This window comes from Choristoneura fumiferana, chromosome 27, assembly GCF_025370935.1.
Source record: "Choristoneura fumiferana chromosome 27, NRCan_CFum_1, whole genome shotgun sequence".
Taxonomy (NCBI): Eukaryota; Metazoa; Arthropoda; class Insecta; order Lepidoptera; family Tortricidae; genus Choristoneura; species Choristoneura fumiferana.
In genome coordinates, this window is record NC_133498.1 from 4485165 (window position 1) to 4505809 (window position 20645).

A 20645-nucleotide genomic window follows, 5' to 3' on the forward strand; every position below is an offset into this window, starting at 1 on the left:
AGGTGTTAGTAGAGCCTTTTAAGCTCATAGGCAAAATGTACGCAATGTGGGGTCCATTTTAGATGATAAAGTCAGACATGAAAATTATAGATTTTCAGATTTTTTTTAATTAATTGTGCCAATAAAGAGCTACCTTTATGCAAATTTCCAAGTTTCTAGGAAACAGCCGGGAAGTACCTAAAACTTTTCTGTTAAGGCAATTGGTTTGGAAACACCTTTTTAAATGAAGTAGCTTTTTGATTTGCCTTTGACTTAGAGTTTGATAGACGGACGGACGGAATAGCAAAGTAATCCTTATAAAGAGTTTCCATTTTTTAATCCTTTTAAGGAAAGGAACCCTAAAAAACATTTGTTCCAGCGCTTTTTTCAAATTTCAGAACTATTTACTTAAAAATATGGGGATGAAAGATTCTTAAGGAATTCCAAACAAATTACTACAATTACCTATAAGTATAACTTTATCGGAAATATGTGTAGCTATGCTTAGTAAACAATGCCGTCTTAATTATAATCCTAAACCCTCCTAACTTACAATAAAGGACGTAAGGTGTCAAGAGTTCACTATGAAGAATTAATAGTCCTTTTGGCATGTTGGCAGGGTAGAATACACGTCGTATTGCTAACATTGTAGCTACCCGCAAAATATTTAATGTTTTACCAAAGAACATCGGGTGGATGGATGGATGGAAGAACAAAAAATAGTTTATATTATATAGCAATGTATTAAAATAGGTTATTTTCGGTAAACCGTTGAAGTTTCTATGTACTATTATTGGCAGAATAGGTTTATCCTAAATAAATTAATACTTCCCAAAAATTACTTTCCACGCAGGACGAAAGTCGCGGGCAAAAAGCTAGTACTAAAATGGCGTACCACAGGGGGATGGACTTAGCCCTTTAACTTTTTTTGATTTATATCAATGATCTACATAAAACAGTTGACCACCCAATGATATTATTTGCTGATGATAGCACAACTATTATAAATGTCAAAATCCAGCTAAATACGAAGACGAATAAATAACGCAAATCTCTGACATAGTAATGTGGCTTAACAATAATAACATAAAAATAAATTTGTCATAAACCAATATAATGCATTTTTTAACAACGATTAAGTTTAATGACATGAATATCAATTACCAAGGAAATAGTAATGCAACAGTAGGAGTTACAAATTTCTTAGGATTGTTAATTGACAGTCAAATGACCTGGAAACATCAAATAAATGCAATATGTAAAATCTAAGTAAAACGGCTTTGCTCTACATAAACTGTCTAAAACAGTAAATAAAGATACTGCACGCGTTGCATACCATGGGCTCGCTGCATCTATACTGAGATATGGCGTCATATTTTGGGGTAATTCAGTTGATAGGTAAGCAGTATTCAAAGCCCTAAAAGGTGCATTAGAGCCATGTGTAGCTTGAAAAATGACTGGACAGCTGTAAACCGCACTTCAAATCACTGAAAATTCTTACTCTACCATGCTTATATTTTCTACCATACTTTTAGACGACCAGATGGCCTAGTGGTTAGAGAACCTGACTACGAAGCTTGAGGTCCCGGGTTCGATTCCCGTGTCGGGGCAGATATTTGTATGAAAAAATACAATGTTTGTTCTCGGTCTTGGTGTTTAATATGTACCTATTTAAGTATGTATCTATATCTATATAAATTATATTATCCGTTGCTTAGTACCCATATTACAAGCTTTACTAAGCTTACTTTGGGACTAGGTCAATTGGTGTGAATTGTCCCGTGATATTTATTTTATTTATATATATTTGAAGTAGCATTATTTGTCAAATGCAATCTTAATTTAGTTACCAAAATTTCAGATACACGTAGACTCCCTCTCGATCACCATACAAAATATGTTGCGCAAAACAGCATGTAACACAAGCATGATGAGGAAAAGTATATTAGGAATGGCACCAAATATTCAATAAAAATTCCCAGATAGTATGAAAAATCTTAATACCAACCAATTCAAAAAGAAATTGACATGTTTTTATAATTGAAAAAATGTTAACTTATAATTTGATGAATATCTTAATGACAGGAATTTATAATTTTATGCTTCCTAAATGACATTATTTTTTAGTTTTATATGTATTGTGCCAGACAGACATTGCTAATATTATTGACATTCATGAAATAAAAATCCTCGCTAAAATAGTTATTTAAAATTAATAATTTATATTATACGCGCTTACTTGGTTATTTTTTAAAAATTTGTTTTTATTGCTGCTGTGAATACTAATTGTATTTATACTTAGGTTAATAACTTGTTAAAGGAAAACAGAAATATTTGTATGCCTATACTGGCAAAACATAGAGATAAACCACAAATAAACGTATTCTATTCTATTCTATTCTAACATGTCCATGATTGGTGCCGTCACCCTATACAAGAAAGTGATTCAAATATATAGAAGCGTAAATTCAAATTTTAAACCTTGAATTGTTGTTGTTTACTTGTGTTTTTGTAAAAATGCCATTATTCTATTGGTTTATAAATATAACGTTAGCAAAATGTCGAAAAAACATCAGAATCATTAAGCGAACTAATGAAGCAAGATACAGTAGGAGGAAAATTAAAATCCCTAGTTATCCTTATTTGTACACATTACGAATATGTCACTCGCACTCTACACACCAAGAGCAAGTGAATTTAATTTACAACAATTATTTACATAAATGTTGTAACCAAGAAGATCTGAACATGATCGCCACGACAGTGAAAGTTTTTTTATTGTGTACAGTGATTGTTGCTGTCGACAAATGTGTGTGCGTTCCTGCAGAACCTGATAATCCCAGGTTTCGCTTTGCAAATGGCACAATTTTGGAGGATCATGCAAGGATTAATATCCTCTATGGAAACCCTTTAGAACTGTATTGCACCGGCGGACAGGTACTTAAAAGTGAGATTTCTAAAGGTTTGGTACCATTACAAACGAATACTACCTTGAACCAAACTATAAAGATATTTGAAGAAAATCTAGAGCGAGGATACCATAGTTATGGCTGCAAGGACACTGAGACACAAGTTATTACCAGTGTTCAAGTACTGGTTGACTCATTGCCAACGGTTACAAATTTCCATTGCATATCAGAACATTTTTCTAACCTCAAGTTTACCTGGAAATCAGTCAATATCCAGTATAACTCTTCATTATATTTAGTGTATGCTGAAAGTTACTATCTACTGTGCAGTCGTATGGGATTGCCATTAATTCCTTTAACATGTACATGGGACGAAGCACACCCTGTCATAAATTTTAAGTGGAAAAATACAAATTTAGTTTTTGTGACGAAGACATGCAACATATGGGGCTGTGCAAGCCAAAAATTTGTAATCCACCCTAGGGCGATTATAAAATTAGCCCCACCTCGTAAAATTAAGTTTAAAGAAGCTTCTCATAGCGTTGTTCTTACATGGGAGACACCAATCTACGAATTGTATATGAGAAACATGGCGTGGTTTTCTTCCAGCGCAGTAACTGTGAACTACAAAATAATTTTCTTTTATTCTGGATTCCACCAATATCAAGTAAATAAATCTATTAGCGTATATTATTTTGCCGCGGCTTCGCGCGTCGTTCGGTTAAACATAACACTGCCCTGTGCAGATACTTACTATGAGGCCAGGGTATCTGTTAAACTTGATACAGTGAGAGAAGAATTCTGGTCGGACGAAGCAGTCACATCGTTTACAACATACCCTGACCCAGAGGACGAGGATACCGCAGTCGACGCTACGTGTGAGCACCGAAGAGTAAAAATTACTCCAGAGGTGATGTTGGTTGATATAGATAGATTTAGAAGCAAAATGAGAGAAGAACAGACATTTTTAAAAGAGATGATAAAATCATTGAAATTAAAACTTGCTAAATTCAATCTCATTTAGACCACGGGGATCTACATGATAACAAAGGATTTTGTATCAAATTTAATAAAAAAAAAAAAAAGTTCGAGTGTTGTCACTGTTACAGTAGTTGTTATGTTTAATTTAATGTCATAGCAATAGCGATGATAGCCATATACTTAATATTACTAGCGTAGCGTAATATTAAGTATATGATGATAGCGGTGTTATATAAGGAACTAGCATGTTTATCACTAGGAAATATTACGCATAAATCGATCGAAAAAATTAAAAATTCTAACACTGCCCAGCTTGTACATTTACGAAACATAAATTTTTGCCAAAACAAACTTCAACAGTGTTCGACGGCGGGGAAAAATATTTGCTTGGACATCACATACAGCTATGTTCTCCAAAAATGTGCTAGGGATGACTCCTAAAATTTTCAATAAGCTACCACAAACTGTAACAGAGAAGGAAGTATTACCTTGTTTCAAAAAAGCATTGAAAGATTTTTTAACCGACAAGGCATATTATTCAGTTAACGAGTATCTACTAGATAATATAGACTAGATATTGTTTTCAAAGTGTTCCACTGATTATCATTAGTATTAAATGCAAAATGATTTATATAACATTAATGTAATATTTATTGTAATTTAATTATTTCCTATTTTTTTTATTTTATTGTATAATTATTTAAATTCATAAGTTAAAAATTTGTATGCTGAAAGGCAAGACATGAAGGACAGGACATCAAATTATTGTACATCTATGTATTCAATTTAATAATTGTATATAGGAACTCATGTTTGACAAATAAATTATCTTTATCTTTATCTTTTAAAAAAAAGTACTGAATTGATCCAATTCGGCTTGTATTAATTGTGTTTTAATATATATGTAACAATAAAATTAAGTGTAGTTTTAATTTGTTAGTTTGTTTAAGTACCTAAAGTTGCAACAAATTAATTTAAGAAGTAAGAAGTTTAAAAGTATTTTTTTTTATCTAAGCGTCGTCGGTGTCGGGGGACCGCTAAGGTTAATACTTAAAAAAATACAACATAATTATGTACTTTAGTTTCCTGTTAACCTTAGCGGTCCCCTTAGCGACACCGACGACGCTTATATAAAAAAAATATTAAGTACTAGGTACTTATACTAAATTAACTTAGGCTAATTTTGCGGGACACCAGCATAGTCCCCGCGGGATAGGGATAAACGAATTCTTCGCAGATGAAGTCGCGGGCTACAACTAGGTGTACTAGGTAGTGCATATTTTTTTTTCTTTTTAGTTGTCTTTTTTAGCGGGGTTTTTTTGTCAGCGTTTTTTTCGGGCGTTTTTTTATTTTTGCTGGCGTTTTTTGATGTCGCGGATTTTAAAAATATTAATTATTGATGATTAGGTACACAGGATAATAAAGACAAGTGATCTAATAATAAGAGTTTTATTTTTACATTACAAGCTTTTACTTAACTTGCAATGTACGTATGTCTCGTCTTTTGATGACTGGATCGTTAAGTTGTTAGCGACCCACGAAGCTAGCTCGCGGGTTTGATTCCCGTGACGGGCAAATATTTTGTATGATGAATGTTTGTATGGAAAGATTAACAAAAAAAAACCGACTCCAAAAAAATATAAAAAAATAACAAAAATGGAACCGACTACAAAACCCTTAAAAATATTTTTCTAGGTACGTACTAGCTCGAAGTCAGTGCCTCAGCACGAGCCAGCAGGAGTGGGACAATAGTCTACCTCTTTTAAATACTATGGGTTTCAATCCCTCCTGCTGGGTCGTGCTGAGTCATCGACTTCAAGCTAGTACGTACCTACCTAGAAAAATATTTTCAAGGGATTTGTAGTCGGTTCCATTTTTTGTTAAAAAACTTCTTTATTTCTTACTTTTTAGTGATTCGTAGCTAAAGAACATCTCACAACGATTCCATTAAGCCCAAACACGACTTATTTGCTTTGTTTTATTACAGAGTTCCGTTGCCTACCTTCTGGCTTCAGCATCAGATCAGTTCGAAAGAATCATTAACTTAAAGCTTCTTCTTAGTCGCTTATCTAGGTATATTAATCATGATCGTGTATAGACGAGCGAGCATTACTTAGCTTTGATGAGTTTCATTGGTCATCACGGTCTTCTTCATCAGGTCCAGGTTACCAAATGATACTTTCTGAATGTAAATGCTCATCTTAATGCTAAAAATGCCAAAATCGCCATAGGTGTGCCTATAAAATTTGAGGTTTGCCCTCGCTTTCCCTAGGATCCCATCATCAGATCCTCAGAAAAATACCCTTTCGATTAAAAAAATAATTTTGAAAATCGGTCCACAATGAGGGCTATCGTTTTTTGTCTCACTAGATGGCGCACTGTTGCGTGAGGTTTTTAAGTGTGGCTTTCAGAGTCTGTTATTACGGGCGTTAAAACAAAGTTTAGATTAAAATCATATTAATACACCTTAAAACGGTACCATAAAAATATCCAGCAACCACAGTGTTGCTTAGTCCCGTTTTGTTCGGAAAAAGGAAGGACAAAGTTTCCGAAAGACAAAACTGTCTCAAAACACAGACATTCATTGCCCCGTAACGCATAATTGCCATAATTAATTTCAGGTAATGCAAAATATTCACAAAATTATTCTAATTATAAATAAACCCAAAGTAGCTCACCCAAAAACTATGAGATTTGACATTTCGGAGACCTCACGCTACACTAGCGCCCCTAGCGGCGAATTCATTCGCGATAGCCCTCATTGACTGAGTAATCGGTGAACATACATAAAAAAAATACAAACATTGGAACATAGAACCTCCTCCTTTTTTGAAGTCGGTTTTAAATGTAGTTTGGATGACAATGCAAGCACAGTCAAAAAAAAGTACGGTCAGCGAAATAGCTTGTGTATAAATGACATTTTTAACAAAAACTTATTCCCTTTTATGGTACTGAAACTCTCTGAAATCTCTATATACCTGTGTTTTCTGTACTGCTTACTGTTGTTTTAGTGTTGGTTCTCTATCATTTGCCCGAATTTCATATTGTTGCTATAATTCAATATAATTAACTAAAACAATAAGGTTGAATTTCTAAGTCAATGGATGTGGTCTAACTTTTTAAGGGTTAAAATAGTACCTACTGTGTGTATAATGCCATCTACCGAAAAGTTCTTGAACTCGGCAGAAGCCAGTGAAAGGTAGAAAGCTAGCTAGTGTCAAAATGTTAACGTAGAACAGAAATCTTGATTTAACTCGCAAAGCGAATATAGATGGCGCTTTTATCAACGTTTTATCAAACTTTATCAACTTTATGATAATATATTAGCTTTTGCCCGCGTGGAATTCGGTTATCGCACGCTGTTGTTGTGGAACTGTGATTTTTTCCGGGATAAAAAGTAGCCTATGTTTCTCTCTGGCCCATAAAATATCTCTATGCCAAAAATCACGTCGATCCATCGCTCCGTTTTGACGTGAATGACGAACAAACATACAAACACACACACTTTCGCATTTATAATATTAGTATGGATTTTTGTTAGTTTACGAATATTTTAAATAAAATGGCAAGTTTGCGAAGCCCTGCTATACTAACTATAGCTTATTTGTACTCCCTTGGGGCTTTGCCATTTTTTACGACGCCCCTCAATCTAGCCCCCAAACACACTAAGCAATTTTAGTAATTAATAGCCTAGTACTTAACAGGTTATCAGTTTGGAAATTGCCACTCTCTATTCTTTTTCTACGTTTATTTTTGACCAGTATGGACAATTGTACAGCGCCTCTACAAATAATTTACGCCGTCGCTATTGAGTACGGTCACTGTAACTCATGATAGTGGTAGTGTACCTGTTCTTTATTATTTACGCTCACTCGACTCGGTCGCATCGACACTCGACATCCTAGGGCCTAGGGCGTCGCAGGTGACTATTTACCGGCGGTACAATACCGACATGATATTTTGTGCCACGCCCATAGAAACTCTTGTCAGTTTGACACCAGTTTGTATGGACGTGTACACGAAATATCGGGTCGGTATTTCCATGTCGGTATTATCTGTGCCGGTAAATAGTGTCACACGGTGTCGCGACGCACAGTTTTGGAATCCCTGTGGTATAGCACAAAGCTTAATTACTTTTCTCAAAAATGTCCGTAAAAGTTGACATTATTCTTTACATATCAGAAGGTGAAGTGCATAGTTTATGGTCAGCGAAAAATTAAAAAGTTAAAAAGATTGCAGGCGCGCTAGCTCGACAATAATGAATTAGCACGCCTGCAGTCAGTCACAATTTTTTTTTAAAGTTAAAAAGGCCATGGAAATTTTGGCACAAGTCGTATACAGCCAAGTCTAATGGCCGGTATCAGATATTTTGTTGGAACAGCTAGTGGTGTTTTCGATGGAAAAATTCTTCAGTTTATTACCTGAAATTAATTATGGCAATTATGCGTTACGGGGCAATTAATGTCTGTGTTTATTTTTAATGAAAAAAGGCGGGAAAGCATATAAAAATATTGAAATAAAATTAAATGTTTATATTTTGAGAAAAAGTTTATTCAATTTCAGAATTATTCACCATTTTTGAGATAAGCTTTATATTAGTCTCGGCTGGAATAGCAATTGCTGGCTTCGTATTAGTTTAATACTCATACTCAGTCAGCAATTGCCTACTTCCAGGCCACGACAATAATCTACTATTATATTTATTTATTTATGTGACTGATACATAATTATGTGCAGGCGCATACATAATTTTATCTACATGCATATCATAAGTTTTCTACAATATGTTCAGATATTATACCTGCATTTTCGAGTTAGTGGGTTCTATAATCAAAGTTTGTAGGCATTTTTTTTTTAATTGATAGCTACGAGATTTGAAGGCATAAAAAAAAAATTGAGTCAACAGTTATAGTTTTTTTAATTCATAAACAATCTAGACTTGAGTCGATTTTGATTCTCAATTGTTATACGAGTATTCATTCGCGATTCAAAAAAATGTACCTATGGAACAATGATTTTATTATTGAATGAAATTACGAATCGACTAATTCGACTATCGCAACCACACACAATTTTTCTTTTAAGTTGTTCGAAACTTAAATGTAATTAAAGTATCGCTTACCGGTACTTTAATGTTAACATTAAGATGCAACCACAGATAGAAGTTTCTTGATGTAGATCATTTGCTTATCGTCTCTGAACATGTTATAGGGAAGTTATGATATGTATGTAGATAAATAACGTTAAAGTTGGAGGTGAGAGTAATTTTACTGTCAATTTTAGAGAGATTGGACTTAGGTTTACCTTTTTGTACATATTTCCTTGTTTTGTACAATAAAGAGTACAGACAAACTTATCTTTAAAATAAATAAAGTTGCAATAAATAAAAACTCGACTGCCTTGAAAAAACTTAAAAACTGACTAAATACCTAACAATTTTCCTGGACCTGGTACCTACTTTTGGTGGAAATTTTGGTGCTGGTCACAATTTTGAATGGTTCCCGGCTGTTGAATGACTTCTAGTTTCTAGTATAGAGTTCTAGAATAGCTACTGGATTTTTTTTCTTTTTAGTTTGTACTCATACTTTAAGTTTTTTAAGACAGTCGGCTTTTTAACCGACGAAAAAAACGGAGGAGGTTCTCAAGTCGACGCGTATATATATATATATTTATGTATGGCCACGCATAACTTTTTACAGAGTTGTTCGATTTTGATGATTCTTTTTTTATTGGAAAGCGTATACCCCGAGAGTGGTCCCATTTAAATTTGGAAAAATATTCCTACCCTAAGGGTAGGAAAACAGGGGATGATTGATTAATTGATTTTCATAATTCTTTTTTTATTAGATAGGGTATACCTTGAAGTTGGTATTATATACATTTGGGAAACAAAACACCCCAAGGGTAGGAAAACAGTATAAAATAAAAACTTTTTAACAAAAAAATTGAACCGCCGAAAAAACTGAAAAGCAAAAAATAATACCTTTTTTGTTTAACGTTAATCTACGAGTAGGTACCAGTAGGCACGAGCCAGGAGAAGTGATAGCAGGCCATCAGGTAGACGACTATAGGTCCACTCCTCATGGCTCGCGCTGAGGCACCGACTTCAAACTGGTACCTAGATTAGGGTCAAACAAAAAAAGGTATTATTTTTTGCTTTTCACTTTTTTCGGCGGTTCAATTTTTTTGTTAAAAAGTTTTTATTTCTTGTTTTATGCTTTTTGTGTTGTGGCAGTAACAAAGTACAGTCAAACTCAAACGTAGCTAAACAGTTACTTTCGAGTTGACTGTACAATTAATAATATGCAAATAGAGAATAATCATTTAATTAATAACATCGGAAAATCCCAAGTTTTGCACGAGGAAAACAAACGCTAAATAATTGCTAACTTACCGTAGCACTTAACCATACGGAGTCGGCACAAAAATACTAAAATATTTTGAATTAATAAATTGCCCTATACAAGTACAATACAATATAATTAATCTTTATTTTACACCACAATAATAAGCGATAACAGAAAACAGGGTACAGAGAGAGAAAATTATGCAAGCCTTGTCGCTTCAGGGCGATCTCTTGCAGGCAACCTATTTGACAACAACAAGTTTTAGACAACTTTAATGTAAATACTTACAATTTCATCTTTGAAATTCCCTAATTCTTTAGAACTGAGGAGATTTTTTAGTCAAGATATTTTTTGTTAAATTATATAAAAAAATATTTAAAGTTTTTTGCCTCCTTCAAAAACTCAACTTTTTTCTTAAAAATATAAAATATGTAATGTTGTCCTTTTTTTGATGTGCTAAATTTCGGCAATTTATTTCTTTCTTTCTTTTTACAAGTGTTTTTTTTCACACTATTCATTATTAATTAATCTGTTTGTTTGTAACCTTTTCACGTCTAAACCGCTGAACCGATTTAGACGAAATTCGGTGTCCACATAATTTGAGTCCCGGGGAAGGATAGAGGATAATTTTTACTTGGAAAATTGCATATAATTCTTATGGGATAGCGATGAACTAATTCTACTCGCGAGAAATTATTCGGAGTCGCGGGAAACAGCTAACAAAAATAAATTTGTTTTAATGTCGCCTCCGTTTGGCTTAGTGCTCTAAGCAGAGCACAGTATTACGTAAACCACTACATTTTCACTAATACAATCATGCAGACGGTAGGAAAGCACGCGATTTTGTTGCGAATTTTTTTTACTGTGTTTAGTGGCTACTGGCTATTACGACTGTACATGTGTTAATTTTGATTTCCATTCAAAGTCAAAGTCAAAATATTTTTATTCAATTTAGGCTATAACAAGCACTTATGTATGTCAATGTACTACCACCGTTGAGCAGGTCGTACTGAGAGCAAAACATCCTGTGTTGCATTTAGTCTTTAGGTATAATGTCCGTGTAATGATTTTTCTAAGAATTTCGTATTTCATACGGAATCTTTCAAGTTTAGGTATATTTTATACCTTGGGCTGCTATTGAAAAGTAAAACTACTAATAAATTCTCAAGCAAACTTAGCCGTTATAGTTTTCCTTGAAAGTTTGATATATTTACTACCATCCTGAATTTTTTAAAGTTGAATATTTCGCAAACAAATCACTGAATCGAAAAATCGACTATGCAACAATACCCCACGCTATAAGGTTGAATGAGAAAAAAAAAATCACCCTCACTTTACGTATACGGGAGGTGTCGTAAAAAAAATTTTTTTAAAAATTTTATTGTACCATTTTGTCGGCATAATTTACATATATATCTGTGCAAAAATACAGCTTTCTAGCATTGATAGTCCCTGAGCAAAGCCGCGGACGGACGGACAGACAGACAGACAGACAGACATGGCGAAACTATAAGTGTTCCGTTTTTTCCATTATTTTGGCTCCGGAACCCTAAAAAACAATTAAGAATTAAGATAATTAATTATGTGCAGTAAAACAATGCAAAGGTTCTTAATTGGACGTTTTTTAATATCCGTAGCGTTTTTAATTACACCATGTTTTAGCAAAAGAATGTGAGTTTTTATGATGTTTCTCCTATGTGCCATGTCAATGTCACTCGTCAAGTTTGTAAATTTGAGCTTTAAAAATGACTGTGAAGTTATTATAATAATATTATAATGCATAAAAAAAAACAAAATTAATTTGATAAATTCGTTTTTTATTTATTTAATTTTGCCACAAATTTAATTATTTAACAACACAGGGCAACCGTTTGTCTCAACTAATTAAGTATGCACGTCAGCACTGAGCGATGCATAGGTACCTACGAGCACACGTATTTGCAATAAAATGCAACCCGTATCACACACAAATAACTAGAACAATATTACCTAGAATGATATAACCTTTCCAATCGTAAAGTAAAAAAAAACTGATTATTATAAATCAGAATAAAAATACAAAATTTTATAATTACTTAGCTAATAATCTTTATTATTTAAGATTTTATAACTAAGGAGTGCGAAGGACGGGCGAGCCCTCATCTATAATTTAACTTAAATTAAAAAAAATACCAAAAAATATGTTCGCGGGAACCCTTCGACAGATTCAGTGTTGAGCTCTAGGTAGGGCCAGGTCGTCCTAGACATTTGGCTTTTCAGGCATTGCACTTCAAACATATACAAGTCTATCTTACCTTGTTCCTTTCCTTTGACGCAGGACACAAGCCGCCACTGGAATCACACACCAATGTCTTTTGTGATTCGTAAAAAATAGTTCCTGCTGGCCAGCGCACACAAACAAACACATAAACAAAGTTCTTAGTATGAAGAATCAATAAAACTGTCCGTATGCAGTAAAATCCGCCGCAATGATCTAATTAATTTTTTGCTTTTAGGTAACCTAAGTTAACTCTAACTGAAGTAAGTGGAGTTATAGGGGGGGGGGGAGCTATTTCTAATAGTGGATCATCCTATGGCTGGAATGATGATGATGATAGGGAAGGAGAGATGTATACTACCCAAAATAAAATAGGAGCCACGGAGTTTTAATGATAAAGCAAAAATAATAATAAATAACATTTTTTCTCTCCCTTCATTTCTTTAGAAAATGCTCTTTATTTTATTTTTTATTTGTTTTTCCCATGTTGCCATGAATAAAAGTTTTCTTTCTTTATTTACTTTAATACAAAAAAAAGTTTCAAAATAGTAATGTATTTACTAAATTATTTATAATAAAATCATAAATGTTCGCAAAGTATTTTAAACAAACAAACAAAGACTTTATTTTTGCTATAACCACAGGCTATCACATCATTACAGCACAGAAACCTCAATTTTTTCATGTTTTCTAAAACTTGCGGTCAAATAATACCTTGTCCAAATAAATTTGAAACCGAGCGGTTACATAAAACGTCGCGTCACACACATTTATGTAACCAGTTACCGAGCTAGGGGGGGATCCAAGAGTCATACACACAGCCAGTCCGCGACCAACCGCCGCCCGCGACGCACGCCATACCTACCTACCAAACAAAATTAAAAAAAAACATGCAAACTTTTTTATAAAAAAAAAATTGTCAAAAACAAACATGTTTCAATATTGAAACGTGCAACGCGATTTTTATAGTAGTAGTGCGTATAAAATGAAAGTGAAACTTCAGGTGCAGTGACCGATTCAATATGTTGAGCGAAAAATGGAAAGTGTTTGTGTGTCTAGCTACGTTTGTGGTCGCGGGCGAGTCGAGCCGGGCGCTGAGCCTAGTCCAGGACTCCTATAGGCCCATGTTCATCCAAAAATACAAGCCTAGACGCTCTAGAGTCTTATTCCTTGACGACCACGAGAACTATCAACCCGTAGGTCGCGGCGAAATAGATTTGACTTTAGAAAAAGTGAACTCGAAAATAAAGTTTGACGACGCCTCTGACTATGACTTCACATCTCCTGAAGTAACGGAATCTCCGAAAATAGAGGAATATCCTTCTGGTAATGAGCGTTTCTATGAACCAAGGATACGACCCTTTCAATATCCTCAGTATTACCAAGGAAGGTTCGGGCGGTATGCACCAAACTTTAACATAGAGCCTTACCATGTCCCATTTTCGCCAGCTGTTCGTAATAGTTTTTACGCCCCGAACACCGGCTGGAAAGCGAGAAGTCCTCGCGTAGTGTTCCCTTACAGTGACGTTAACGTGCTTACTAATTCTCATGCTGGACCAGCGCCTTTTAATGACAATGTAGTGTTTAAAGAACAGAGTTTCGTGAATGATGTTGGTGAGAATGACTTGGCGTTGCAAGATGACAACAACGCTGATGCTTTCGCGGAGAGAGGTGAGTTTATTGTTCGATAAGGTAGATGTCCTAGTGTTCGTCAGTGTCCCAGTAATTGGCACCTTTAATTTTATGTTATCAGGAATAGGTGACAGTAGGGTGTCATCTACTGGGCATAGCATGTCAGATACTAGGACGTTTACCGCTCTTTTAAAATAAAAAAACAAAACGTACAGTAGGTACAGTTAACAAAACGTATCGTCAGCAGAAAACTTTTTGTTAAAACAGAATATGCAAGTCAAATTTCATCCACTTCATGAGATCGAATTTCCTGAAATTTGGCACGGATATTGTACAGTCGAACAAACTGATTCACGCACCAGGGTGAAACCTTTTAATAATCAATTTCACTATGATTTCCTTGACTAAAGTATGGGATGCCAACATGACATTAGTAGCGCAAAGGTTCCACCCTAACGTCATATTCACATTTCAAGCATTTGCATAATATGAAATTATAGTGCAATTGAGTATGAAAAGGTCCCACCTTGGTACGCAATCCAGTTTTCTCGACTATAGTTTGGATTATATTTGCAAGTACGGTCAACAAAAAAACGTAGTTATTTATATATATGAAATTTTAACAGAAACTATTTTTAGTAGCCCTAGCATCCCTAATTTTACGACACTTTTAGGGTATTTTAAGACGGACAAATAAATTTATTATGAAAACATTACACAACTCACACAGAAGTCATTACGCGTAATATTCGTAAGATTGATGATTCCAAAATGACGTTTCAGATCTCTAATGATACTCGTGACGTGATGACACAACAGACTGTACAATGACTGTATTAGATTTAGATTAAAAAATGCTTTAGACTGTATAATAGGTAATTCAGTTTTTTGAAATGTATTGTTATTGAAGTGGCATTTCTATAATTTAGCGACAGTGAATCCTTATTTGATTATTTGGGTAATTTATTTGACTGAAATACTTTTGCTCGAAGTAACGTTTAAAGGCACTTTTGTTTCATATAAATATTTCTTTTGTTAAACATAATAAACGCTGTATGGACAATGATTTAACAAGGCACTTAAAATTTATTATGAAAAGGTACTGGTGAATTAATTAGATTTTTTTAAGACACTAGCCTATTTCATGCACTTAAATAATCTAAAAGTAAGGTACTACGACACCCTACTGTCACCTATTGCTTATTTCATAAAATTGAAGGTGCCAACTACTGGGACAGTGACGAGCACTAGGCCATTTACCATATCTCTGCCGTGATACACGCTCAATGCTTTAAAAAGTGATATTTTCATTAAACAGGTAATAATTTTAGATTAGACATTCCATGTCTTGATATACTTAACGCAGCGCACAAATTCTCGAATCACGTGTTCTTCTCGCTTTGTCACGACAGTTTTTTACACATACGAGGCTACAATACGCGCTTTGCTGTAAATAAAGCCTTTCATTTGAAATTTATCACGAGGTTTACGGTGAACGAAAATAATTATCATGAGGAAACCTGGACAAACCAGTGAAGCAATTCAATGGTGTGTGTGAAGTTCCTAATCCACACTGGGCCGACATTAGAACTACGGCCCAAGCCCTCTCATTCTGAGAGGAGGCCTGTGCCCAGCAGTGGGACTTATATAGACCGGGACGATGATTCTGTAAGTAGGCCACCGAGGGCTCTTTTACACGTTTTTTTTCTAAACTACCAGCGCTTTCGGAAAGACCATCATTGCCAAGAAGAATTACAAAAAACTTGGCAGAAAGTCATTTTTTAAAATAAAATATAAGAGCAATTACAATAAGCAATAAATCGTTTTGCGTTCTCACTAACGGGAATTGTTGCAACCGAAGAAAGACTTCACTCGCGGTTCTCTCACTGGCCCTTTCTTAGGATGCGTTTCCACCAAATATTGCGGGGATGTTTTTCAAGGAATGACGCAATCATTTCGCGCAACCTATCCTCGCACAGCACATCTCTGGTGGAAACGGCTTAACGAAGCAAGGCGAGGCAAATGAACGGTTCCCAAATTGAAAATACAAACTGAAATATGGTAAGAATTTTTGAGCGTCACGATTTGAATGGGTCCCGACTGTTGAACTTTAAGTTAGCTACTTAACAAAGGTCTAGGCCACTAGTCTTGTTTTTTCTTTTTATTAGTATTTTTAAGGCAGTCGAGTTTTTTGATTTTTTAAATTTATTATTTTATTTCCCACTTTTCTGTAAAAATGGTATATTTAAACGATTATAACATATATATATTTAGAATGAGCTAATTATAAGCTTTCATTTGATACCCGACTCGATAGGTTTGAATAAAAAACATTTTTTGAATAGTTACAATTTAACGCCAAAAATACGCCATTTTGATTTTTCAAGAATTTCATGTACCCAGTGTCACTCGCGTCATCAAGACGAATCCAATGACGTATCATTTATCAAGATCGGTTCAGCCATTGAGTAGTTACGAGAGGACATAGGAATAGACATACATACATACGCGCCAAACACATTCTTCTCTCAACAACTTCTTCGCAGTCGGGTAAAAACAATAGAATTCATAATAATAGCACATCTTTGGAAAGCGTTAGTTGCCCAACTGAGCCCGACCTTAGTCGCACTTTTACCGATTGTGTGGTAATACTCAAGCGAACTTGCAGCCATCTTGCATTTGATGACAGACTTGCCACCCGTCCTGGCTTGGGCTGCAATTGCGTGGGAGGCTCTTATTCTGAGAGGAGACCTGTGTCCAGCAGTGGGATGTATATAGGTTACATGATTATGAGCCACCCACCCTGTCTTCGCCGTTATTCCCTCAATCGCTATAATCATTTGTGATGTTTCACTTGCTATAAATTCGAATGGAATAGAAATGAATTTCAATCACTTAAATTACTATAAACTAAAACAGTCAAATGCACTAAACATAATTTATTTACTTTCAAGATTGGTTTTTTGGAATCTTTTTTTTGTATTTTTTATTTCAATTCCAAATTTTTACTTTTACGGTCATCCCGTAAAACCGAAATTGAAAATACAAACTGAAATATAGATGCACAGATAAAACAGAAAAATAAGACCATCACTGGGAATCGAACTGGGGTTCGATTCCCAGTGATGGTCTTATTTTTCTGTTTTTTCTGTGCATCTATGTTTCAGTTTTTATTTTCAATTTCTTTACTCTCATTTGTCACATCCTCGAAGAAATATTTGTTTATAAGCTTTATAAAGTGTATAACTACTATCTCTGACTGCTACGCGGTTAATAAGCTCTAATGCAACCTTAAAATTGTATCATTACTAATCAATCACTCTACACGTTCAAAAATTAACAAATAAAGTGGCCATAGTCATAATTACGAATATATTCCTATAATTAATGAATTTAGTACACGTTGATGTAGTTTTCATTAATTGCACATTCACCGATTTCCTAATTTACAACCTACTTAACTACTATGCGATTTATCGGTCGATAGATATCGTAAGCGTTGCCAATAAAGTAATTATAACAACTAGCTATTGCCCGCGACTTCGTCCGAAGAAATTGCTTATCGCTATCACGCGGGAACTACGAAATTTTACGAGATAGGAACTATCCAACGTGTTTCTATTCATTATAGAAATAGAACTGTACGTATTGCAAAATTTTATATATAGGGCCTCTTAGATAGTGTTTTGTTTTTATAGTTAGGTATATTTATGTAGTTTTTATTTATTTTGTTTCCTATCATATTGTTGTATCTTGTGTTGTGTTCCTAAATATAAATAAACTAGCTTTTGCCCGCGGCAAAAAAAACCCATGGGGATTTTTATTAGTCGTGACAAAAAGTCAAAAAGTGACAACAGGCTTGTGTATTCAAAATACCATAAGCGGGACTAATCACGCTAAACATACGAGTAATCTTCTACTCGTGATCACGGCCACTGTAATGTGGTCGAAACGTCGAGGTAAATATTACTCGTGTGTTTAGAGAGACAAATCCCGTTTGTGGTATTTTGACTATGAGTGAAAATCACGAAAGTTTGTAACGGTATAAACGGTATACAAGCCTGTTTATTATTTCAGATGTCTAACCATCATCCCCCCCATCCCAGCCTATATACGTCCCACTGCTGAGCACAGGCCACCTCTCAGAACAAGAGGGCTTGGGCCATAGTTCCCACGCGGGCCCAGTGCGGATTGGGAACTTCACACACACCATTGAATAGCTTCGCAGGTTTGTGCAGGTTTCCTCACGATGTTTTCCTTCACCGCATAGCTCGTGGTAAATGTCTAACCATATACTTATTAAATTTCATCCGAATCCGTCAAACTATTTTATTGCGAAGGAATAGCAAACACACACACACAAATACTCACAAATATTCGTATTTATACTATTATGTAATATTTATACTATTCGCTGTTAATTTTGTATTCTTTACCACTGATGTGTTTATGTGTTTCGAATATGTTTATATATATTTCTCTCTCTCATTTATAAAATTATAAGTAGTAGAATATATAAGTACTAAGTACTATGTGTTGAGGAGTGTAGTAATTCCATTTGAAGTTCTGTGGTGTTTTGTTTGGCATGGTGTGACGTCTGATATGGTGCGCGTCACCTCGTTTAAGTTAAGCTTAAACATGTATACTATGGCTATCTGTGGGATCCTGTAATTGGCTCTGTGTTGCTATTCCTTCTACATATATTGTGTTTTAGCTGTTGGTTCTCCTTAAATAATAAATATGTTGGGATTGCATTCCGATGACAAATCGGCGTCGTCACTTTCAAATTGCATTGAGGTCAGAATTCGTATGCAATTGGACAAAAGATCGCTTTTACCAGCGTGATCGAAAGCTAATGCAGTCGAAAGCTTATTAATGCCAAGACTGGGCACATTTAGCGACCGGATTGCCAAGAGGTTTGGGACTGACTCCAGGAGCTTGAAGTCCCGAGTTCGAATCCCTGTCAACACTGATATTTGTATAAAAATACGAACGTTTGTTCTCGTGTTGGTTTAATATGTAATAGCTGGGCGACCGAGCTCTGCTCGGGCTAAAACTCGGTAACCAGCGTTTTCCCAGATAAATCAAGCTAGATCGATTTTTCATCTCCGAAATTTCATCGAAATCGTTGTAGCCGTTTCCGAGATTCTGAATATACACACATATATATATTTAAATTGCTCATTTAAAGGTAGTAGATATAGATTAGATTAAGTATGTATCTATCTATTTAAGTACGTTGATCTGTTGCCTTGTACACATCTCAAGAGGCCTGTGATATTTTATCTATCTATCTTCTTTACATATCTATCTTATAAATCTATATCTATCTATAAATAATAAAAATCACAAAAATGTATGTACGCGCATAACTTCCGAACGACGGCACCGAATTGGATAATTATTTTTTGTTGTTTTCCTGATTGTCTGGTTTGTGCAAAATAAAATAAAAAAAGATTGGAACAGGGACGAAGCCGCACGTAACTAACAGCTATTATATAATAATTATTTATTTAATTATCAGACAAAATACGAATTTCACAAGCTTTTATTTAGTTTCATTAGTTTCACCTGTCCCGTTGTCTGTCTGTAATCAAATCTTGCAAGTTAAATTCGACCAACTTCCAGTAGTTGGATTGACTTGAAATTTGGAGCAAAAAAGCTTGTATTCAAAATGAAGTTTTTAACAAAAAAACAGTTTATTCATTAATTTTGCTGTTTGGCCTACGCGTGACAATACATCTGCTGTAATGTGGCCGAAACATCGAAATTATTTGAACTTAATTAGACCTAGAGGTTGTAAGTTTTTTTTATAGTATTAAATGAGTCAATCAACTTTTAAGTCCGGTAACTCAGCAGATATCAGTAATACACAAGAAAAATAGATGCTTAGAAGATGAGCTATAAACTACTTAACTGTCACAACTTCTATCTTTTAATGGATTTGTACCCATAAAATTATGCTTTTAACTTGGGACAAGCTATATAAAAGTTGTCTGTCCGAAATTACTCAATGTTTGACATGCTTATTACACTGTTAGCAATAGACGACACCCTGTTGTCGGCATGATTGCTAATAATTTAAAATAAAAGCTGTCAACTACTAGGACACTGACGAGCACTGGGACATCAGCTTTGCATATACAAACTTCAGCATAACTACTTTTTTACTTCCTCCGGAAACGAGTTCAGGCGTATCTATCACGATCGACGACCCGAATTGGAACAAATAAAAAACATATTGGGATTTTGAGAGCACCTTATGTCACGGTTACGTCAGGCGCCATTTTGGCCGCCATTTTTGTTGCGCAAGCGACGATAGAAAGTGTAAGACGGAGATAAATGCGCGTAGCAACATAGGGTGGGTTTACGGGATGGGTTTTAAATAATATAATACAGAGGGATTTTTTTTAGTACGTAACGGCATACAGTTGATACATCATATAGTTGATCGTGTGTGTATGGGTGCAAGCGTGCATGCACAATCGTGTGTGTGTTTTTTTATTCTTTATGACTAGACAGTTTAAAGGATTAAAAGTT

General features: G+C 34.7%; 1 protein-coding gene across 4 annotated transcripts in view; it reads left to right on the forward strand.

Moving 5' to 3' along the window:
• Positions 1 to 13311: 13311 nt before the first annotated feature.
• Positions 13312 to 20645, forward strand: part of LOC141443317 (serine protease 33) — a 59182-nt gene continuing 51848 nt past the window's right edge. For all 4 annotated transcript variants that reach the window (XR_012453014.1, XM_074108552.1, XM_074108553.1 and 1 more), the window contains exon 1: positions 13312 to 14144. Coding sequence is in view for 3 of the 4 variants with exons in the window: in XM_074108552.1 (XP_073964653.1) it covers positions 13496 to 14144 (649 nt within the window). In the remaining variant the exon portion in view is untranslated. The remainder of the gene's footprint in view (positions 14145 to 20645) is intronic.